The 19685-nt window shown below is 35.4% G+C and overlaps 1 protein-coding gene across 6 annotated transcripts in view; it reads left to right on the forward strand.

Annotated features, from left to right (window-relative positions):
- Positions 1–19685, forward strand: part of CNKSR2 (connector enhancer of kinase suppressor of Ras 2) — a 289714-nt gene that overhangs the window by 134731 nt on the left and 135298 nt on the right. For 5 of the 6 annotated variants that reach the window (XM_029930402.1, XM_029930398.1, XM_029930399.1 and 2 more), the window contains exons 6-7: positions 11434–11553; positions 19608–19667. The exons of the other annotated variant lie outside the window; for it this stretch is intronic. In XM_029930402.1, coding sequence (XP_029786262.1) covers positions 11434–11553; positions 19608–19667 — 180 coding nt within the window. The remainder of the gene's footprint in view (positions 1–11433; positions 11554–19607; positions 19668–19685) is intronic. 6 annotated transcript variants of the gene reach the window in all.

The following is a 19685-nucleotide window of genomic DNA, read 5'->3' on the forward strand; positions in this document are numbered from 1 at the left end:
TATCTACAGTAGAGTGCAGATACAATTTCAAGTGCTAAATATAAACTAATCATTTGGTCCTCATAACAGCCTTGGGAGATAAGTATTAATACCATCATGTCTATTTTACAGATGAGGAAACTGAAGCATAGAAAGGTTATTAGTTGACTTTCCCAAAGTGACACAGATGGAAAGAATTTAAGGTAGGATTTAACTCAGGCAGTCTGGCTCCAGAGTCTATATTCCCAAACTATCTTGGGAATCTGATCCAAAAATAAATTATAAAACACAACAATAAGTATTTAGAGTAGCATTCTGTCTAATAGTGAAAAACAGAAAATAACAGGGTGATGCTTCAGTAAATTATGGTGCAATTACAGGATGAAATATTTACTATTAATAGTTACTATTTGAAATTACATCTGATTATATAATTAAGGAATAAATGATATGTATAAATATACATAAAATATGTTCCAATGTCAAAGGAAAGATTCTAAATGATAATGTTAAGTAAAAACCAGATTAAAAGCATTATAAACATAACAAATCATCACTGTTGAAAATTTGAAAGGAAAATGTTCTATATTAATCTTTATTTTATTTGTTGTTGCTTGGTAAGATACCATCTGATTTTTTAAAATTTCAAATATCTTCCCAATTTTCTTCAATTATACATTGTTTTATAATGAAAAATTATACAAGCATAATATTCTGTTATGTTTATAATCCTGATCGGTTTCAATGGATAATTTATGATACACAGGCTAGATTTCTTTTTTCTTATTTTTTAAATGTTTTTTATGTATTTTTGAGAGACAGAGAAAGACAGCGCAAGCAGGGGAAGGACAGAGAGAGAGGGAGGTACAGAATCTGAATTAGGCTCCAGGCTCTGAGCTAGCTGTCAGCACAGAGCCCAACATGGGGCTCGAACCCACAAACCGTGAGATCATGACTTGTGCTGAAGTCAGACACTCAATCAACTGAGCCACCCAGGCTTCCCCACATGCTAGATTTCTTGATGCTCACTATTCTTATCTTTAAAATAGGAGGTTTTTTATGCTTAAAATTCAAAAGCAGTAGACTCTGAAGACCAAAAGGCTTGTTAGAAAAAAGAGTTGGTTGGCTGGTTGGTTGCAGACAGAGATGCCTATTAATATGAAATGTGAGAAGGAGCAAAAGGAAACGACATCTTGGGTTTCCTTGGAATTTGTCAATTAAGTTTAATGGAACTGACTGCACAGTGTAGCCATAATGGACAGAAAGGAAATTCAGATCATCAGTGCACTATGTATCTGAGTGATTGTGTTCTAATGATAACCAGTAAGGTATTTCCCCTCTATTGATCTGGTATTTCCCTCTCAGTTAAGCCTTGGCCCTGATTACACATATTCTGATGAGTTGGAGCCCATCTGTTTTTGTTCTGCACAGATGCTTGCTTTATACATGGTAAATCAGTTACAAGGAATCTGGAGTTCTCTTGAGTTCCATACCCTACTTTTTCCTCACTCCCACCTTTCACTACAGTCTTTGAATGTGGATAGAGGAGCACTTCTGAGAAATTAATTCAGACCTTTTGCTTCAGCAGACTTAAACTGCACTTGTCATAGCCCTGCTGCTCTCATTGATGAGCCTAGAACACTTGCCAACTTTGATAAACTCATGGAAATCTCAGACCAGTCAAGATCATTAAGTCACATTTTTTAAATCAGATTATACTGAGCTAAAATACACCTTTTACATTGACCAACAGTGTGGTCTTGTGTATGGCACTTGCTTTGTACTAGCATTTTATCCCCATTGCTTTCATAAAAATAACAGGGAGAATAAATACAGTGAATGCCTATTTTATTATGTTAGTGTAATATTATATTTTTGTTATACAGTACTTTACAGTTTATAGGAAGGAAATTCTAATGAATTTCTTCTCTCTTTTCCTCTTTTCCCTCCAAGCTATTTTTTTCCTTTATTAATTTGGGTTTGATCATGAATTAGGCTTCTTTGGGCATGTTAACTCTTTGTTTTATTTCATAAACATGCTGTGTAATTTTTTTCTATCTTTGCATGTATGAGTTCTTTATTCCTAAACTCCATCTGGGCTGAGAGTTTTATGCCTTCTCTGATATCTAGTCTTGAAACTACACAGAAGCAACAGATCCAAGGGAAGAGCTTGGAGGAGAAAATAAAGAGCTCATTTGAGACTGTGCCCCACCATCTATGTCATATCATTTTTGTAAGCATAGCTTTCTTCTGATTGCATCAAACCTTGAGGATAAGGGTACTAGTGCAGCAGCATGCCCCATAATAAAATAAAAATTATCATATTAATATTTTATCTTTAAAGGTTTCTTGAAAATAGTGGCACTCAGGTGACATCATAAAAATAAGTTTACATTGGTCTTCAGAAGGTCCCTAAATGCTTTGAAAAGGCAGCTTTAGCAATTATAGCTAGACTCCTCTCTTAAAGCTGTGGTTTGGAGTCATTGCAAATGGAGATTTTTTTTTTTTGGTTGACATTTTGGTTATAACTGTAGCATTTAGACATGCAAATTATGGCCCATCTCATTAAAACATGGATTCTTATACTTTTATAGACAAAAAGAATTAAGATGCTTCTGTTTTCACAGTTAATGTGACCCTTCTGTCTTGGCCCCCTTCACTGTCTTTTTTGTGGTCACCCCGAAGATACATACTAACACTATTACTGAAATAGGTATTGACTGCTTGAGTGTTGTATCAGACTATCTTCAGGTTTTGATATTTCGATGGTTACTTACCTTATAAATTATTTTAACTGTAACTTAACTTCACAATCAATGTCTTATGGAGGAAATAAGAACTCAGATAGAATATGTTGGAGGTAAAAAAAAAAACTTTGTCTTTCCTGGGACAAAAAGAAAATATGTGTATACACTAAAGGGAATGTGGCCATACATAAAAAATTAAGATAATCTGTTTTTAATATGTCTTAGTGTGATCTGCATAGAGAGTATGTACTTCAGTATATTTACATGGGTGTTCTTGCTAACATTACATTTGCTGATCACATTATGCACTATAAAATGCTTATACAGACTGACTCAGAGTGTGCAGTCCCTGTTCTCAAAGAATATTTGTTTTTGTTGAGGAGTGAAACAAGAGTAATCTAGTAGAAAGAGTACCAATTTGAGAGGTAAAGAGATTTGGTGTCCTGACCTGATTCTGGCACTTACTAGCTGTGAACAAACTAAATAGCCTTTCTTATTACGTTGGGGTATTGGAGTAAGGTGTAAATGCCATAATTCTTTGGCGATAACTCACAAAATCAGTAGAAAGCAGTATGGTCCCATGAAGTGATAAATTGAAGGGCTGTCTTCATCTGAGACCATTCTTTATGTGATCAAAGACACTATGGATGTTTTTGACACTATGGATTTTTTTAAACTACAGTTACAGTCACTGTAAATAGAAAGATTTCTTCATCAAGGCAATGGAATCAGTCTGGAGACAGAAATCAAACTATAACTTAAACAACAGAAGTTTAAATAATTATTAAGCTGTCATAGAAAAGTACCTATATAGATGTAAAGAAACTGTAAAGCATTCCCTAGGATGAAGGGGGATGGTATATACAATAAAGGACAGCTTATAGGCAGACACCCTCCTACCAGGCTGAGGCAGGTCAGAACTCACTGGAGCCAGAGGCTTGCAGCTTCACTGGGTTGCCTAACCCAGAGCTGGTACACAGTTACCAGGCAAAAAAGAAACAACCTTCCAGGATATAGGCAACTGATGCTGCTGGGAGATCCCATAGAAAGAGGGGAGTGCCTGCTGTACGTATGAGGCTGAGAGGGCCCCATGACGGTGGTCACTGAGCCCAGGCTGAGATTTAGAGGTCACTGAGGGACTGCATGATCATGGCACCACTGGGTGTTGACACACACATCCATCACTGATGGACCATGCCACAGGAACAAGACCAAGCAAAAACACAGCACTAGGGAACCCAAAAGAGATGCCTCCATCCCCTTGTATTTCTTTAGCGCCCTCTGCTTATAAAAACTTAACATAGTGCTTGCTGTGAACCAGAAATTCTTCAAGAGTCCCAACCATTATTACAGAGCAAGCACTGACGGGTGAATTTGGAGCTGAGAGCTAGTAAATTCACAATTGGCATAGTGCAATTAGTTCTTTCCCACCAAAAAACCACATATGTCAATTTTGAATTTTTCAGCTATAAGTGAAGACATTATCCCCAGGTCTCTGCTATTTTTCTGTACTTGCCCATAAATACACACACACACACACACACACACACACACACACACACACACACACACAGTGCCTGGATTTTCCAGAAGTTCATTTAATTATAATGAACTGTGTCAGTCATGCTATTTGACTCTAATCCTCTTCCTAGTAACCCACATCTTAGTTGAGCCACTGGTATGTCCAGACCTTTCTTAAATTTTGAGCCTGGAAGTTTTCACCCTAATGAGTGCTTGCTCAACTGTCTGGGAGCTTACTGCACGCCTGTCTGGCTCTATTTCTTGCCCCTGAGAGAGAAGGCAAATATAATGGAGATTTTCCTAGATTAAATACTGGTTTCCATCTGACTGTTTCCCTATCAGAAACCAGAGCCTCTCATCCCAACTTGAATTCAGACCAAGAAGCTTCAGGGATGCAGTTTGAAGTAAATTGGAAGTGTCATGGGTCCACTTCTTGCTCATCAGAACAAATATACATTTGGAACTGATGTTCTCTCACTGGTACTGACCTCATCATTTGTGGCCTCATCATTCACTGATGATGGTTATTTTAAACTATTATTGCCTCTTTTCCATTGTCAGGAACACAAGTACAGCATGCTTAAGGTCAATGATGTTAAGGACAAAGTCAAATAGATTACCTGAAACACCAGTTGTGAAATCCTTGAACTTAATAGTTAGCATTTGAATCATTAGCAGATACTCAGTGATTGTTGAATGAATGAATAGCATTATGAAGGGTGGTGGCGGTTTCTTTTCATTCTGTTAGTTTCTTTGTTGTGTTTTTCTCCCCACTGTCAGAATTTGAAACCTAAAGGAATTGCATAGCTTTCTAGGCCTTGTTGGAATAAAGTTCTTATTACCTTTCCTTATTTGCTCCTAGAGTTGTGTTCTGAAGCTAATTGAAACTCTTAATCTTCACTGTATGTAGATATAATTTTTACATTGGGTTAAAATTTAAATTTTATTCTTTTATATTAGATTTTAGGATTAAAAAATTGTCTCTCCTTCAATTCTCTTTACCCATATGAGCAAAAAATTCTTCCTGGGTTGGGGAATATTTATATAGAATAATGATTTTGAATACCAGTTTAAATTCTTTTAGTGGATTTTACTCTTTAAAAGTTACCTATGATTATTTACTTCTTGCATCTTATTAGGGAGTCATCATAATTAGAAGTACAAAATTGTTAGCTCAACAGAGACAAAGTAAGTACTATGATACTAAGAATACAATATTTCTGAATGAGGTTTATATTGTTTACAGTTCTCACTATTTAATATTAGAATAAATGTATACTGTTTTGTAAAAACAAAACCTCTCTTGTTCACAAAATACAATGCAGATGTCATCCTAAAATGTCACAGGATTACATGATTTACAATACTGAATTATACTGATATATAACCCAAACAAAATAAAACATGCTCTGTCCTCTAGACTATTTTAATTGAAATATTTATATTAATAACTTTTAGTGTGTATACACTATCAAAATAAAACTTTTCTTGGGGCATCTGGGTGGCTTAGTCAATTAAGCATCTGACTCTTGATTTTAGTTCAGCTCATGATCTCACGGTTCCTGAAATCATCTCACAGTTCCTGAAATCAAGCCCTGTGTTGAGCTCTGTGCTGACTGTGCAGAGCCTGCTTGAAATTCTCGTTTTCCCTCTCTCTCTGCTCCTTCCCTGCTCATGCTCTTTCTGTGTCTCAAAATAAATAAAATAAACTTTATAAAAAATATAAAACTTTTGTTATTGTTTTCCATTTAATTGATAACAAACCTGAATCATTTAAGCTATTCTTAAATCATAGCTTTGATATCATTGTTGCCATCTTAAAATGTATATGCATCTGTTTGTTGTTTCCTCGTTTTATCTTGGTTTTATATTCTTGTCCCATATACATATATATATACATACAAACACACACATATATAACATAAAGATAGTTCCATTCATTTCCTCTAATACACTCAGAATAACTGACCCCAGTACTGCACTTATCTAGAAAAACATAAATAAAAATACTTTAAGTAGCTCAATCATGTATGAGTATGCTCTGATGCTAACTAATATAGATAAGACTTCATTCCTTTACCTAGCTTTTCACTATTGTTTGTACTTAGAGTACTTTCTGTGTTCCCTTTTTAAAATATAATTACTGAAATTTTACATATTAATCTAAAAAGCATTTGATAAATTCAGTGATAATGAAATAATACTATCTGTTATTAGTAGTTAATATATTAATGTAAGGTTGCTGTTTTTTGAATCTCCACAGTGACTAAAATGTTGCTTTTACAACTATATTAAAACCATTAATTTTATTCTAAACCCGCTGTGCTCAGGTATTTTTTCCCTTTTGAACTTTTAGATTTGAGTGAGCCAGATATAAGCGTATCTATCTATCTATCTATCTATCTATAAGCAAATGTGTATAAAATATAGTATATATAGAGAACAGAATATGAGAACTTTCCATTTCATTCTGATAATATGCTCTATTATATTAATTCATAGTTGAAATTAATATTAACAATTGGAGAGACAAAAAGTCACAGAACCATTAATTCTAGCCCATGACCCTCTTTTGTTTTAAAAGGATCTTAAGTCCTAGCTAGCCCTGTCAACTGCTGTTCATTCACTGTTTTTTTGTCACCATGATGGGTAGCTTGTAACAAAATCTAGAAGGTCAGTTATAATACTCATTGCCAGCATATGTTTCCCTTTAGCTTTATTATAGGCATATTATTTATTAGGCCTTAATTTTAGGTTCAAATTTTCTTTCTTTTTTTAGAACTAAAAATAAATAGAATTAAAAATTCTTTGGTGTGAATGTTTCAGAAATACCAGAAGAATCCCCTTAATACAAGTGGTTACCAAGTCATCTTGTAGCTAGAATAGAGTTGTTATTCTATAAATATGGCTTTATGTTTTCCCAGGGAACTGTGTCTTTCACACTCTCAGATCTACTCCTTTATATAAACGGCATTCTAAATTGCAAGAATGTTTGCAGGATTGCCTCGTATTTCATTATACTATGTAGTTTATATGTACTATATAACATCCATTTAATACAGACATAGGATTTAAGTAATACAAAAAGAAATGGATCAAAAATAAGTTCCAATGTAAGGACTGAAATAAGAGATGGTAAGCATAATGATTAAGAATTTAAGTCCTTTGTCTGCCAAGGCATTGGACCTTGATCTGTTTATTTAGCCTTGATCTCTCCTCTGCTATGCTGGCTATAATAATATCTACTTCAGGAAGTTGTTATAAGGATAAATGAGATAATGAATATGAAGTATAGTTTACCCTTGAACAATGCACCGAACTGCTATGCGGTTAAAAATCCACATATAACTTTTATGGGGCACCTGGGTGGCTTAGTCGGTTAAGCTTCTGACTTTAGCTCAGGTCATGATCTCATGGTTTGTGGGTTTGAGCCCCTCATCGGGCTCTGAGCTGACAGGTCACAGCCTTTAGCCTGCTTCGGATTCTACGTCTCCCTCTCTGCCCCTCCCCTGCTAACGCTCTGTCTTTCTTTCTCAAAAATAAAATAAACATTAAAAAAAATTTTTTAATATCCACATATAACTTTTGACTCTACAAAACCTAAACTACTAAATAGCCTCCTGTTGACCAGAAGCCTTACCTATAAGATAAATAAATAGTTGATTAACACATATTTCATATGTGAGAAAAGAACATGTCATTAAGGAAATCCTAAGGAAAAGAGAATACATATACAAGCCTGTACTATAAAATTCTGTGTATAAATTGACCCATGCAGTTCAAACCCATGTTGTTCAAAGGTCATCTATTTAGCATTGTGCTAGATATGCTATAGTTGCTATATAATATTGATGTTCACTTATAATTATAGAAGATGTATTTCTTGCTATCTTTTAATTTTCTTTTTCTAGAAATTAGGCAGTAGATAATGCTATGTTTTAAAATGATAACAACAATCTATGAATGTATTATCCCTACAAAGACCTTCTTGTACTTTGCTCTTTATTCTGAATTCTGTATCCCAAGTTTGTGGTTCAATAAGGAGCAGTTGCTCAACAAACATGAAAATGATGATTTCTTATTGTTGGCATATAATACAATTATTCAAAAATTTAATAAATACTTTCATAGAAGCTCAAAAATAAAATAACAACATAATACCTCATGATTTTACTGACTGTGCAAATTTGCTTTTTACAAGAATGTGTCAAATAACTTCCCTGGAACTTTGCCTAGTACTTTTAATGTGGTTTCCTGCAGTGGCTTGATGTATGATGCAGTAATGAGTGTAGAATTAGCATGTAAACCCTGGCCATTTTATACCCCTTCTGATTGGCTTATTAAGTCAAGTGCCAAATACTACAATATAAAGGTTCTAGTACATTATCTCTAAAACAGGCAGCAAGGTTCTAGTGGAGTTTCTTTTCGAAGTCTTTCTATTATTTTTTTCAAGATCATTAGTCTGTTAAGTCCTGATGGCTTTTCTGGTAAAGTCAGTGTTTTACTCATCTTTTGTATTCCAGCAGACCTTGCACATAGCAAGTATTTGGCAAACAATATTACTCAAGAAGAGGAATCTGAGAAAATGATTTGCAACTTAATACGGTGGATTTAATTGGTATTTTCTTTTTTGTAAACATGTCTACAGTCTAGTATTTCTACCTATCTTTCTTCTACCGCACCTCTAAGTGCTTCCAGTGCCTGAATTGGAGAGCTGTTGCTCATTACCAGTGTGTTGTATGAGGCCCTGAATGTTGTCATGCACACATGTTGGGCCATTTAAATATGTCCATTACTTTCCTATTTATCTATGCATTGGACTTTTAAAATAATTCAATTTGAGGGAACTACAAAAGTTTCTTTGTAGTGTACTGATTTAGTACTGATTTAGATTATATCTCCTTTAGATTATCATGCAATCCAAGTATCCTGTTTAGAAATGCTTAAGAATTAACAATATTATCACCCCCCTTGAGATAAAGAAAAAATAACAATGAAAATGTAACCCCACATGGGAGGAAAGGAATAACTAAAAGATTTAAATCTGCCCAAGAGTGTTTTCTTTCCTTTTAAACATCAGCAATTTGAAATGCAGCCAGTTTTTGTATGTTAAGTTCTGTCATTCTGTCCTTTCCCCCATGGCAGCTGATGAATATTTTCAAGAGGAAGTAAAATACACATACACACACACACACACTCACACACAGCTGAGTTTCCAGGATGTGCTACAAACATGTGAGATCTAGTGCAAAATGAAAATACTGAGTCCCTTGTTCAAGAACAATGGAGAATTCCGAGACCTCAACAGCAGAGCATAATGCTAAATATAGACCTCTATGCAATGCACAGGTCAAATGCTCACATCAGGCCCTGTAGAATTCCCAATTTCTGAGAAGTGGTCTTCCTCTTGACACTATGCTTAGCAGCTTTTCAGGGTAAATACCTTTACTGTACCTGAACATTGAGATGTGAACATCAGAGAGTGAAGAGATGTGAACCCTCCCATCATGGCCATGCAGTGTGATCCCTGGTCATTGTAAAATGGTCAGCAAGGCCATGTAATGAAGAATAATGAGATAATTCATCCCATGAGTAAAGATTAAAGCTTCTGAAGACCAAGAAGGCAACAGGGGGAAAATAAGCATTTATTTAGTGTCTTTTTTGGATTGGAGCCATATTAGGCTTTCTTTATACCTTAAGCTGATTTGTCATGTACAGCAATTTTTATCACCCCATCTTCCATGTGAGGAAATTAAGCCTCAAGGATATAAAATAACTTGCTCACAGTTCTATACTTGCACACAAGTAACTGGCAGTGTGATGATTGCCCACATCTATCTTCATTTTAAGCCCATGTTCTTTCCATGGGTGTTGGTGTCTTGCCGGCTCATGTCTCGCTTTGGAGGCTGATAGCTGCAATAAAAGTGCAGCCTTGAGAAGCAGATGCAAAGAGGAGTTCAATTACAAGGGAAATTTAGTTTGGCAGTTTGTTTGGTGTGACAAAGCTGAACCCAGCACAGACTGAGAGCCATGGTCCATGTATAAAATGCAGCAAATAAAGAGAGTCATTATTATCTTGACCACGCAGAGGGAACTGTCTCCCTTACAATTGAGTAATGCAGTGGTCACAGAACAAATGTAACATGTTGGAAATGGACAGAAAATGATACCTTCATTGCTGCAAAATAATAGCTCTTCTTACAATAAAGGTAAAATAATAATAATAAACCAAATGATGGACACCTGGTTTCAGTAAGCACAGTGAGAGTCTGAAGCATCTAAGGGCCATCATATTTGAAGATAGTATACTCCAAGCATCATGCACTTATGTTCCACTCTCTTCATGATTTTACCATATCTAACTCTAACATATTTAAATCTGTTCTATAGCAGCATGAATAGATTTATCCAACCTAAAGTATTAGCTTTCTGTCCTCAGTCTAGCCACTCTACTAAGTGCTAAAACTCCTTTGCTCTTCAGGTTATTCAGCTCATATTTACTGAGTACATTATATGTTTTAAGATCTATCTACCTGGTGTTGGGTGGGTGAGGGAAGGGGAGGAAGAGAAGTCAGAGATCCGTGGGACATGGTTCCTGTCTCAAGAGGGCTTCAGAATGAAATTATGCAATTTTAGACTTTGTAGAACACTGAGAAACCAGTATTGAAGAAGTGGCGAACTTTGCCTGGAGGACATAAGAAATTTATAGAAAGGTAACCTTGAGCAGTAAAGTATAGGCAAATTAGGAAGAGTTCACTGAGTAGATTTGGAACATGTACCTTCTTGATCATTTACCAGATTGTTTTTAAACTTTTCTGATCATGATCATTGGTGGCTTTGAAATTATTGAGTTGAGTTACATACAGAGGTTTTTATCAAGAAGTTCTATGGTTATTAAGATTCTTTAGAAACAATCATTTGATTTTAGGTCTGATGAATCAAACAACAGAAACAAAACAAAACCATACTTTTCTTATATTTTGATCTTTAGTTCTTGTATCCATAATTTAGAATATAGGTGTGTTGTGTGTGTATTATGTTTTATTCACCTGAATACCTATTTTATGCAGATTTTATAGAAAGAATGTCAACTGCTTCTGTTTCTTTTATTTTTCCTTATAAGAAAGTTATAACAAAAAGTGATTCACATGTCATATACATATGTTTATCCTAATTTTTTTTTCAGTGTAAAACTCTTTCTGGAGTCTGTGACCACATCATATCCCTGTCATCAGATCCTCTGGTTTCACAGTCTGCCCACCTGGAAGTGATTCAGCTGGCAAACATCAAGCCAAGTGAAGGGCTGGTAAGAGCTACCATGTTTATCAAAGCCACCATTCATCACCGGACAGCTAATGATGTGGGCAAAGCAGCCTCCAAATATGGGAATCCATAAATTCTAACACATTTTTAATATTTTGGTATTTCTTTCTAGAGGTAAATTAAAGTAGTGGGAGTTTTTGTGATAAGTTTATGAAGATAAATGAGAAAGAAAAGGAATTTAAAATGACAATTTCTAAATTATCCTGTGATAAATTCGCTTTTATTATGTTCATTCACCCCTTACTAAAGTTCCTTGGGCTTAAAGGAAATATAAGAGTTTTATACTAAGAACCACAGTGTTACCTGCCCAGGCAAGTAGGTGTTTTGTTTATTTTGCTTTGGTTTGTTCTGGTTTTAAGAGGACTCTTTTCCTTTAGGTTGTATAAGCTAAACAAACCTGATATTCTTTATAACTCACATCCATTCTTTCTTATAAGGGTGAGTAAGCAGGTGGATTTTGCCAAAACTAGGCTGACATCTAGAGATGTATTTTTTATTATGTAATAATAAAGATAATCATCTTCAATATGTTGTTCACTTGATTAAAAATAGTATTTGTTCTAAATTTAACCCAAAGAAAGCTTTTTCTTTAATAGGACTCTAGAAAGAAAGCATATAAAATTAATATTAATGAGAGAGACAAAAAACAAGAAACTGACTAGAGAACATCATACCCAGTACACCACTGTAAATTATTGGTTTCATGCTCCAGTGTTTCTCCTTTCTCCCTGCAGATGAATTTTCCTAGGATATAATTATTGATATTTTAGAAAATAGAAATCTTGGAAACAATATAATTCAAATAATATATTCTTAAAGATCTCAAAGCAAATTTAACTTTTATGTGGCTTTTCTTTAATGCATCACAGTGATTTCTCACTGTGAATCCATCTATTTGATAGTCACTTTTCTCCTGATATTTGGCAAATTAATTTTTGATAACTATAGTTTCTCATGCTTTTGTAGCTTTTATCAGTGTTTTCCTAGAAAGATGGAAATCAGTATAGCAGACATAGCCAGCACGTATACCATCATCATAGCCTATAAGTATATCACCTAATTTAATTAGTTTTAAGAGCTTACTTTTAATATTTTAAGCTTATATGAAGTAATATGATTTTAAATTCTTACTGTTCCTTTTTGCTATCTTTATACAGTCCAGTTTCATTTAAAGCATCTTTCAACCTATAGTATTAAAGATTTTCCTTTCTATATTTCCCTTTTTAGTAGTTAGATTTTTTAAGTTTATTTATTTATTTTGAGAGAGAGAGAGAGAGAGAGCTGGGAATGGACACAGAGGAGAATTCCAAGCAGCCTCTGCAGTGTCAGCACAAAGCCCGATATAGGGTTCGAACTCACAAGCTGTGAGATCACGACCTGAGCCAAAATCAAGAGTTAGACACTTAACCAACTAAGCCACCCAGGCACCCCATTTTTCAGTAGTTATAAAGAGAGAAAGCTCTTTCAGCATGATTTGTGGAGTGGGGAATTAGGAATTAGTGTATATTATTTTAGACTAGGAGTCAGGACACCTGGTTACAAAGCACTTACGTAAAATATAGCCCTGACTGTGATCTTGAAGACATGAAGAAGTGAATTTAACCTCCTTGGCCTTGCTATTTTCATTCATAGTCTGTTGGGGGAAGGAAGGGAGGGTGGACTAGATCATCTTTAAAGCTTCCTCTAGCTCTGAGTCTGCAGTTCTAAGGCAGTATTTGGAGAAAAGAGCTTGATGTTTTTCACCAGTAATTTCCACTGAAATTATGGGGGAAAGTAACCTTGTGAAGTGTGTCAACACGGTGCTAATTAGTGGACATTATGAAATCTTATTTTTTAATTTTTTAATGTTTATTTTTGAGAGAGAGAGCAGGGGAGGGTCAGAAAGAGAGGGAGACACAGAGTCTGAAGCAGGCTCCAGGCTCTCAGCTGTCAGCACAGAGCCCAAAATGAGGTTCAAACTCTCTAACTGTGAAATCATGACCTGAACCAAAGTCAGTTGCTTAACCGACTGAGCCACCAAGATGCCCCAAAATCTTGGTTTGTTTTAATGGAAGGTATAGCCCTGGACAGGTCTTTTATTTTTTAAATTTGAAAGGTATGGATCTGTTCTTTGGAACAGTCATAAACTTAAAATGCTAATAAGCAAATTCAGTTGGTCTGAGAAAGAGGTGGAAGAGAAAAGAAAAGACATCAGTGCTTACCATTTGCCAAATATTTTCTCACAACTCTGTGGAGTAGGTACTTTCCTATTTTCCAAATGAGAAAATGTAATCACAGATCTTCACCAATTTGCCCTGCATTTGCCTAGGTAATAGAGTTAGGGTTTAAGTCCAGGTAAATCTCAAATGAAGTACATGTTAACAAAACTTGTTCCATTATCCCACATTTAAAGTTGGAATTGCTAAAGGGAAGTGTGAGAGACTTAGAAGGGTGACTCTATGTTTTTAAGTGTATTTATTTATTTTCAGAACTGGGTGGTAGGGCAAGGGGAGCACCAGTGGGGGAGGGACAGAGAGAGGGAGAGGGAAACACAAACCCTGAGATCATGACCTGAACTGAAATTAAGAGTTAGAGTTGGATACTTAACTAGATGAGCCACCCAGGTGCCCTTAGGAAGGTGACTTTAAAACTGGAACCACTTACAGAAATCATTATTAAAGGACAATTGGCAGCACGTCATTGGGAAAATATTTCCAAAGAAGGAAAAAAAACCCCAAAATTATTAAATATTAGTAAAAAGTTAGGTAAACACTATTTCTTGTGATTCATATTAAAGAGATGCCTACATAAAATTTTTATATTATTTATTCATTTTAAGAATCATTCACTGGGGTGCCTGGGTGGCTCAGTCAGCTGGATGTCTGACTTCAGGTCAGGTCATGATCTTGCTGTTCATGGGTCCGAGCCCTACATCAGATTCTCTGCTGATAGCTCAGAGCCTGGATCCCAGCCAACCTCGAATTCTGTGTCTCCCTTTCTTTCTGTCCCTCCCCTGCTCATGCTCTCTCTCTCAAAATTAAACATTAAAAAATTTTAAAAATTTAATTTTTAAAAAATCATTCACCATTAATCAAGTTTAGTCAGTCACATTTGAAATAAATAGGTTTCAGAATTTTGGTAATGTAAGGATGCAGATATAATTCGGGTTTCCCCTCTGACCTTGAAGGCCAGCTAACACCATTAACATTTCTGGGGGCGGGCCTAAAGATGGAGGTTAAGACTAGTCACGCCCTACATGAGGGTCCTGGGCCCACTCTGTGATTGGTCAGTACTCTAAATGTTGTGATTGGGTCCCGCCAAAAGTAACAAGTACTCTAGACAATGTGAATGGTTAAACCTGCTGTCAATAATATTGTATAATAATTGGATCACTGTACCTATGTCGTAATTTCCTGTAACTCCCCCTTCCCAAACTCATAAAAGTCCTACCCCACCTTTGTTCAGGGCTCTCTGGCTCTCTCCGTTCCACCAGCTTGGAGTGAGCAGAGGCCTGGGTTCGAACCTGCAATAAACAACCCTTGCTTTTTGGCTTTGACTCTGGGCTCTGGTGGTTCATTTCTGGGGGACTCCCGAATTCTAGGCATTACAGTAACATTTAGTATGTACTTTTTTAATTAGCTTAAATTAATGTAATTAGCTTAAAACATCTGCAGAAGGTTTTTTGCCAGCTTCAAAACAATATCTTTCATAGGCAAAAGGTAACCACTTGGTTCTTCCACTGATAAACTGGATAAATTGTTCATCAACTTTCTACCTAGTTAATCAAATCCCCTATGATTTCTTAGTTTTGAGAGTTCTAAGCATTATATAGAATGATGGGGAACGTACTTAGTTATGATTAAAACATGAAAGTAGCTTCTAAAATGTTCATAAACAACAATGATTAGCAGAAAATTAAAAGAGAGAAAATGAGAGCTATTGAAACGTATTGAGACTAGATCACAACCAAGAGATGAGTTGGATAGAGATGAAGGGCTTGGGGTACGTCTTTGGGGAAACCACATGGCCTCAGAGTGTCCTTTTGCTATTAGACACTCGGATTATCCTCAAATATGCCCTACTCCGTTGACTTGACTGTGAGGTTGCTTTGTCTCCCGTTGGTTGACATTTGGAGACTCAGTGAAGCAAATGTCACTTTGGCAAGCTAAGCAGGAGAGAGGGAACTATTCGAGTCAGCTCCAGAATTAATTAATTGATTTTTTTAAAGAAAAAAAAAAAGAAGGAAGAATGAAGGTTTTGATGAAATGGAAGACCAGATTTGTCTCTGTTCCAGAAATAGAGCCATTTGAATTACATGTCCTCCTGCTATTTGACCCTTTCTGAGAGGTGAACAAGTGATCAGATGTATTTCTGTGGACTCTTCATTATTTGGAAGATGATTAATTGGAAACTCATTCAAGCAACTTGCTTCTTTTACTTTCTTTGGGCACCTGACTTCTTTGGCCATTTTTCTCATTACTATGCCCAAAGGGAAATAAAAACAATGAAGTAGTTTTGATTATTAAAAGCAATTACAACAAATGGTGTATTAAGGTTTGAAATGAAAATATTGCATAAAATAATATTTTCATTCTTTGTGGCAGTTTTAAAATGTGCTTTACTTCTATCCTATTGCTTCCATGAAGTTGCTAAAATTAAATTTTGTATGCATAGCTAGATCTTTCTTTATTTAAGCATTTTCAAAACATATTTGGGGACACTGGGTGGCTCAGTCAGTTAAGCTTTCAGCTTTGGCTCAGCTCATGATCTCAGTTCATGAGTTTGGGCACCGCCTTGGGCTCTCAGCTGTCAGCATGGAGCCTGCTTTAGATCCTCTGTCCCCCTCTCTCTCGGCCCCTCCCCTGCCTGTGTGCATTCTCTCTCTCTCTCAAAAATAAACATTAAAAATAATTAAAAATGAAAAAAGAAAAAAAAGATATATTTTTATCCTTCTGAAAAAATTAACATAACATTTAGTTATATATAAATTGTGATGAGAGCTTTTTCCTATAAATAACAGATACCTGAGTTAGCTTATTATTGCCAGTTTTGAAGTTCCTAGTTTGTATAATAATTGCACAAAATTTTATTTCCAGAGGCACAACTAGAGTATGTCCATGAGTTTTTATTTTCTCCATGACTATACTGCCTTTTCCAAACATTTATCTTAGGATATTAGATTTTCTCTATGACCTAACCATTAATGAAATTATTTAGAGCTCTTGTCAGACATCTTAATTCATAATTAGTAATGCACAATATTGAAAGGAGTGTAGAAACATAGTCAACTTCTGCTTACCATTTTCAGAAGAGATAGGTAAATAAAATAAGTTTGTAAAATATCAAACCCAGTTACTCTTTATGACCAGATTGCACATAGTACAGGTGTGCAAAAGAGGTCTTAAGTCTTTAGAGTACATGTTAAACAGTTAATGTTTGACTTTAATAACTACAATTGCCAAATATGTTATAATAAGAAAAGTGAAGGTGCGCACAACTCTCTTGTTAATAAATCAATAAATCAGGAGCCTAGTGGTTGAGAATGTTGTCTGGTGCCTTCACGACCTTGGACACGCTCCATAGCTTCTCTGTACCTCAATTTCCTTATCTCTAAAATGGAAATAATGATAGTTTATACCACGTAGACTATTGTAAAATAGAACACACTTATAACAGTCCCATACCTGTTCATGTAGAAAGGCCTATCTAACCTCAGCCAACACCAATATCTTCAAGCCTTATATTAAAACCATTAAAGAAAAAAGTATGCCTTACCTTCTATCAAATAAGAATATTCACTCATCTATCTTAAGAAAAGCTGCTCATTTTGTACACAAACAGGTGTTTCATTTCAATTAGTATTCATTTAAAGCTTTAGCAAATATTTATATTAGCTCCTCCCATTGACTCATAAGGTAATTATACATACCACAGTCTGATGGTTAACTTGAATCACTTCATTGCCAGCATGGATTTTCTTGCACCGATCCACAGGTGACTAAATAACATAATGGAAATGATAAAAAACATAAATTTTGTCAGTCATTTCCTTTCCCTGGAAATGCTACAGTAAGTTCACATCTTTAAATTAGATCATGACTTCAATTATCTTCTTCAAAAAAATTAAACTAATACAAGTTAACATTATAGTAACTGTCTACATGAGTGCTAAAATAAGTGCTTTTCTGAAATAATAGTGTTGGTTATTATTAAGTCCATGATATTTTACTTGAAGTTCATTAAAATTCATATTTTTTATTTTTGAAATCAATATTTTGAAATGCAAAGCATTTGTATAAGTAAAACTGTAGGTAACTATTTTCCCAAAGAGAAAAGTAGCAGAATCTTCCTTAGAGAGGACAAAAGGCCATTCACTGAATTATATTTTTTAATTTGGTTAAATAAAAATATTTTAATATTTAATTTTGTTTTAAGTTTATTTATTTATTTTGAGAGAGAGAGAAGGGGAGGATCAGAGAGAGAGAGAGAGAGATGGAGAGAGGCAGAGCATCCCAAGCAGGCTCTGCACCATCAGCAAGGACCTGGACATAGGGCTCAAACCCATGAACTGTGAGACCATGACCCAAGCCAAAACCAAGAGGTGGGCATTTAACCGACTGAGCCACCCAGGTGCCCCTATTTAGAACATGAATATTTTCTTCTGATATTTTTTCCCTTCAATTTCTATCACTATCCATAATTTGGAATTGTTGAAAAACAATTTCAAGATTGTTTGCTCTTACAGTTTACACAGTTTCAAGATATCTAGATAATCTTTTTTTTATTTTTTTTAATGTTTTATTTATTTTTGATACAGAGAGAGACAGAGCATGAGAGGGGGAGGGTCAGAGAGAGAGGGAGACAGAGAATCAGAAGCAGGCTCCAGGCTCTGAGCTAGCTGTCTGCACAGAGCGTGACGTGGGGCTCGAACCCACAAACGTGAGATCTGACCTGAGGCGAAGCCGGCCGCTCAACCGACTGAGCCACCCAGGCGCCCCGATAATCTTTAAACTGTAATAGAACATTTTATTTTTTTAATGTTTGAGAGAGAGTGTGTACAAGTGAAGGGAGGGGCAGAGCGAGAGAGTTTCAAGAGGCTCCATATGGGGATGGATCCCACCAACTTTGAGACCATGATGACTCAAGCTGAAATCAGGTTTGACACTTAACTGATTGAGCTACCCAAGCACTCATAAAATGGCGTCATTTAAATGGAAAATGGAGGATTGCCTGGGTGGCTCAGTCACTTAAAGCATCCGACTTCGGCTCATGATCTCATGGTTCATGAGTTCAAGGCCCTCATTGGGCCATTGGGCTCTGTGCTGGCAACTCAGATTTTGTGCCTCACTCTCTCTCTGTACCTCCGCAACTTATGCTCTGTTTCTCTCTCTCAAAAATAAATAAACATTAAAAATTTTTAAGGAAAAATGGAATCTCCCCTTCTTTATTAGAAAGAATACTTGCCACACACTACCTCTTAATTATTGATATAGAAGTGTTTGGATAAAATTGTTAAACTTCATCAATAAAAATAAAGGCAGGAAATATCTGAGCTGGAGAAAAAAGTTTACATTAACAGTATTCTATTACTCTTCTGTCTCTAGTTATTTGTAGTTGAAATGCCCATGTAGAAACCTACTTTTTATTGTGTAATGTGTTTCAAGTACAATAAGCTAATAACCAGTACTTGAATTTCCCATTATAACTTTTACTTTGCCACAGAACAAATAGTAAGAATCATTGGGGGAGTGAAGTGTGTTCTTTCTTCAGGATATTGAATTACCATGCTACATTTCGTAAGTTTCACAGGAAATTTACTTATCAAGTAGTTACTTGATTAAATTGAATACAGGCTTCTTCAGGCAAACTTTAGAAACCAGAATATTCAGTTAGGAAATTTTTAGTAGTTTAAAGACATCATTATTGAATAGGGATTTGTGGGGCATGTAGCAATTTTGATAGGATATAGTTTTTTTAATAAATGAGGTTATAATATACTTGAATATTCCAATATTCCAGTCACTTCACTTCTTTTTTCTAATGCTGTCTTTTTCTTAGGGTATGTATATTAAATCAACATATGATGGGCTCCATGTAATTACTGGAACTACAGAAAATGTAAGTATTTTAACGTTT

The sequence above is a fragment of the Suricata suricatta genome, chromosome X, assembly GCF_006229205.1.
Source record: "Suricata suricatta isolate VVHF042 chromosome X, meerkat_22Aug2017_6uvM2_HiC, whole genome shotgun sequence".
In the NCBI taxonomy this organism is placed as follows: domain Eukaryota; kingdom Metazoa; phylum Chordata; class Mammalia; order Carnivora; family Herpestidae; genus Suricata; species Suricata suricatta.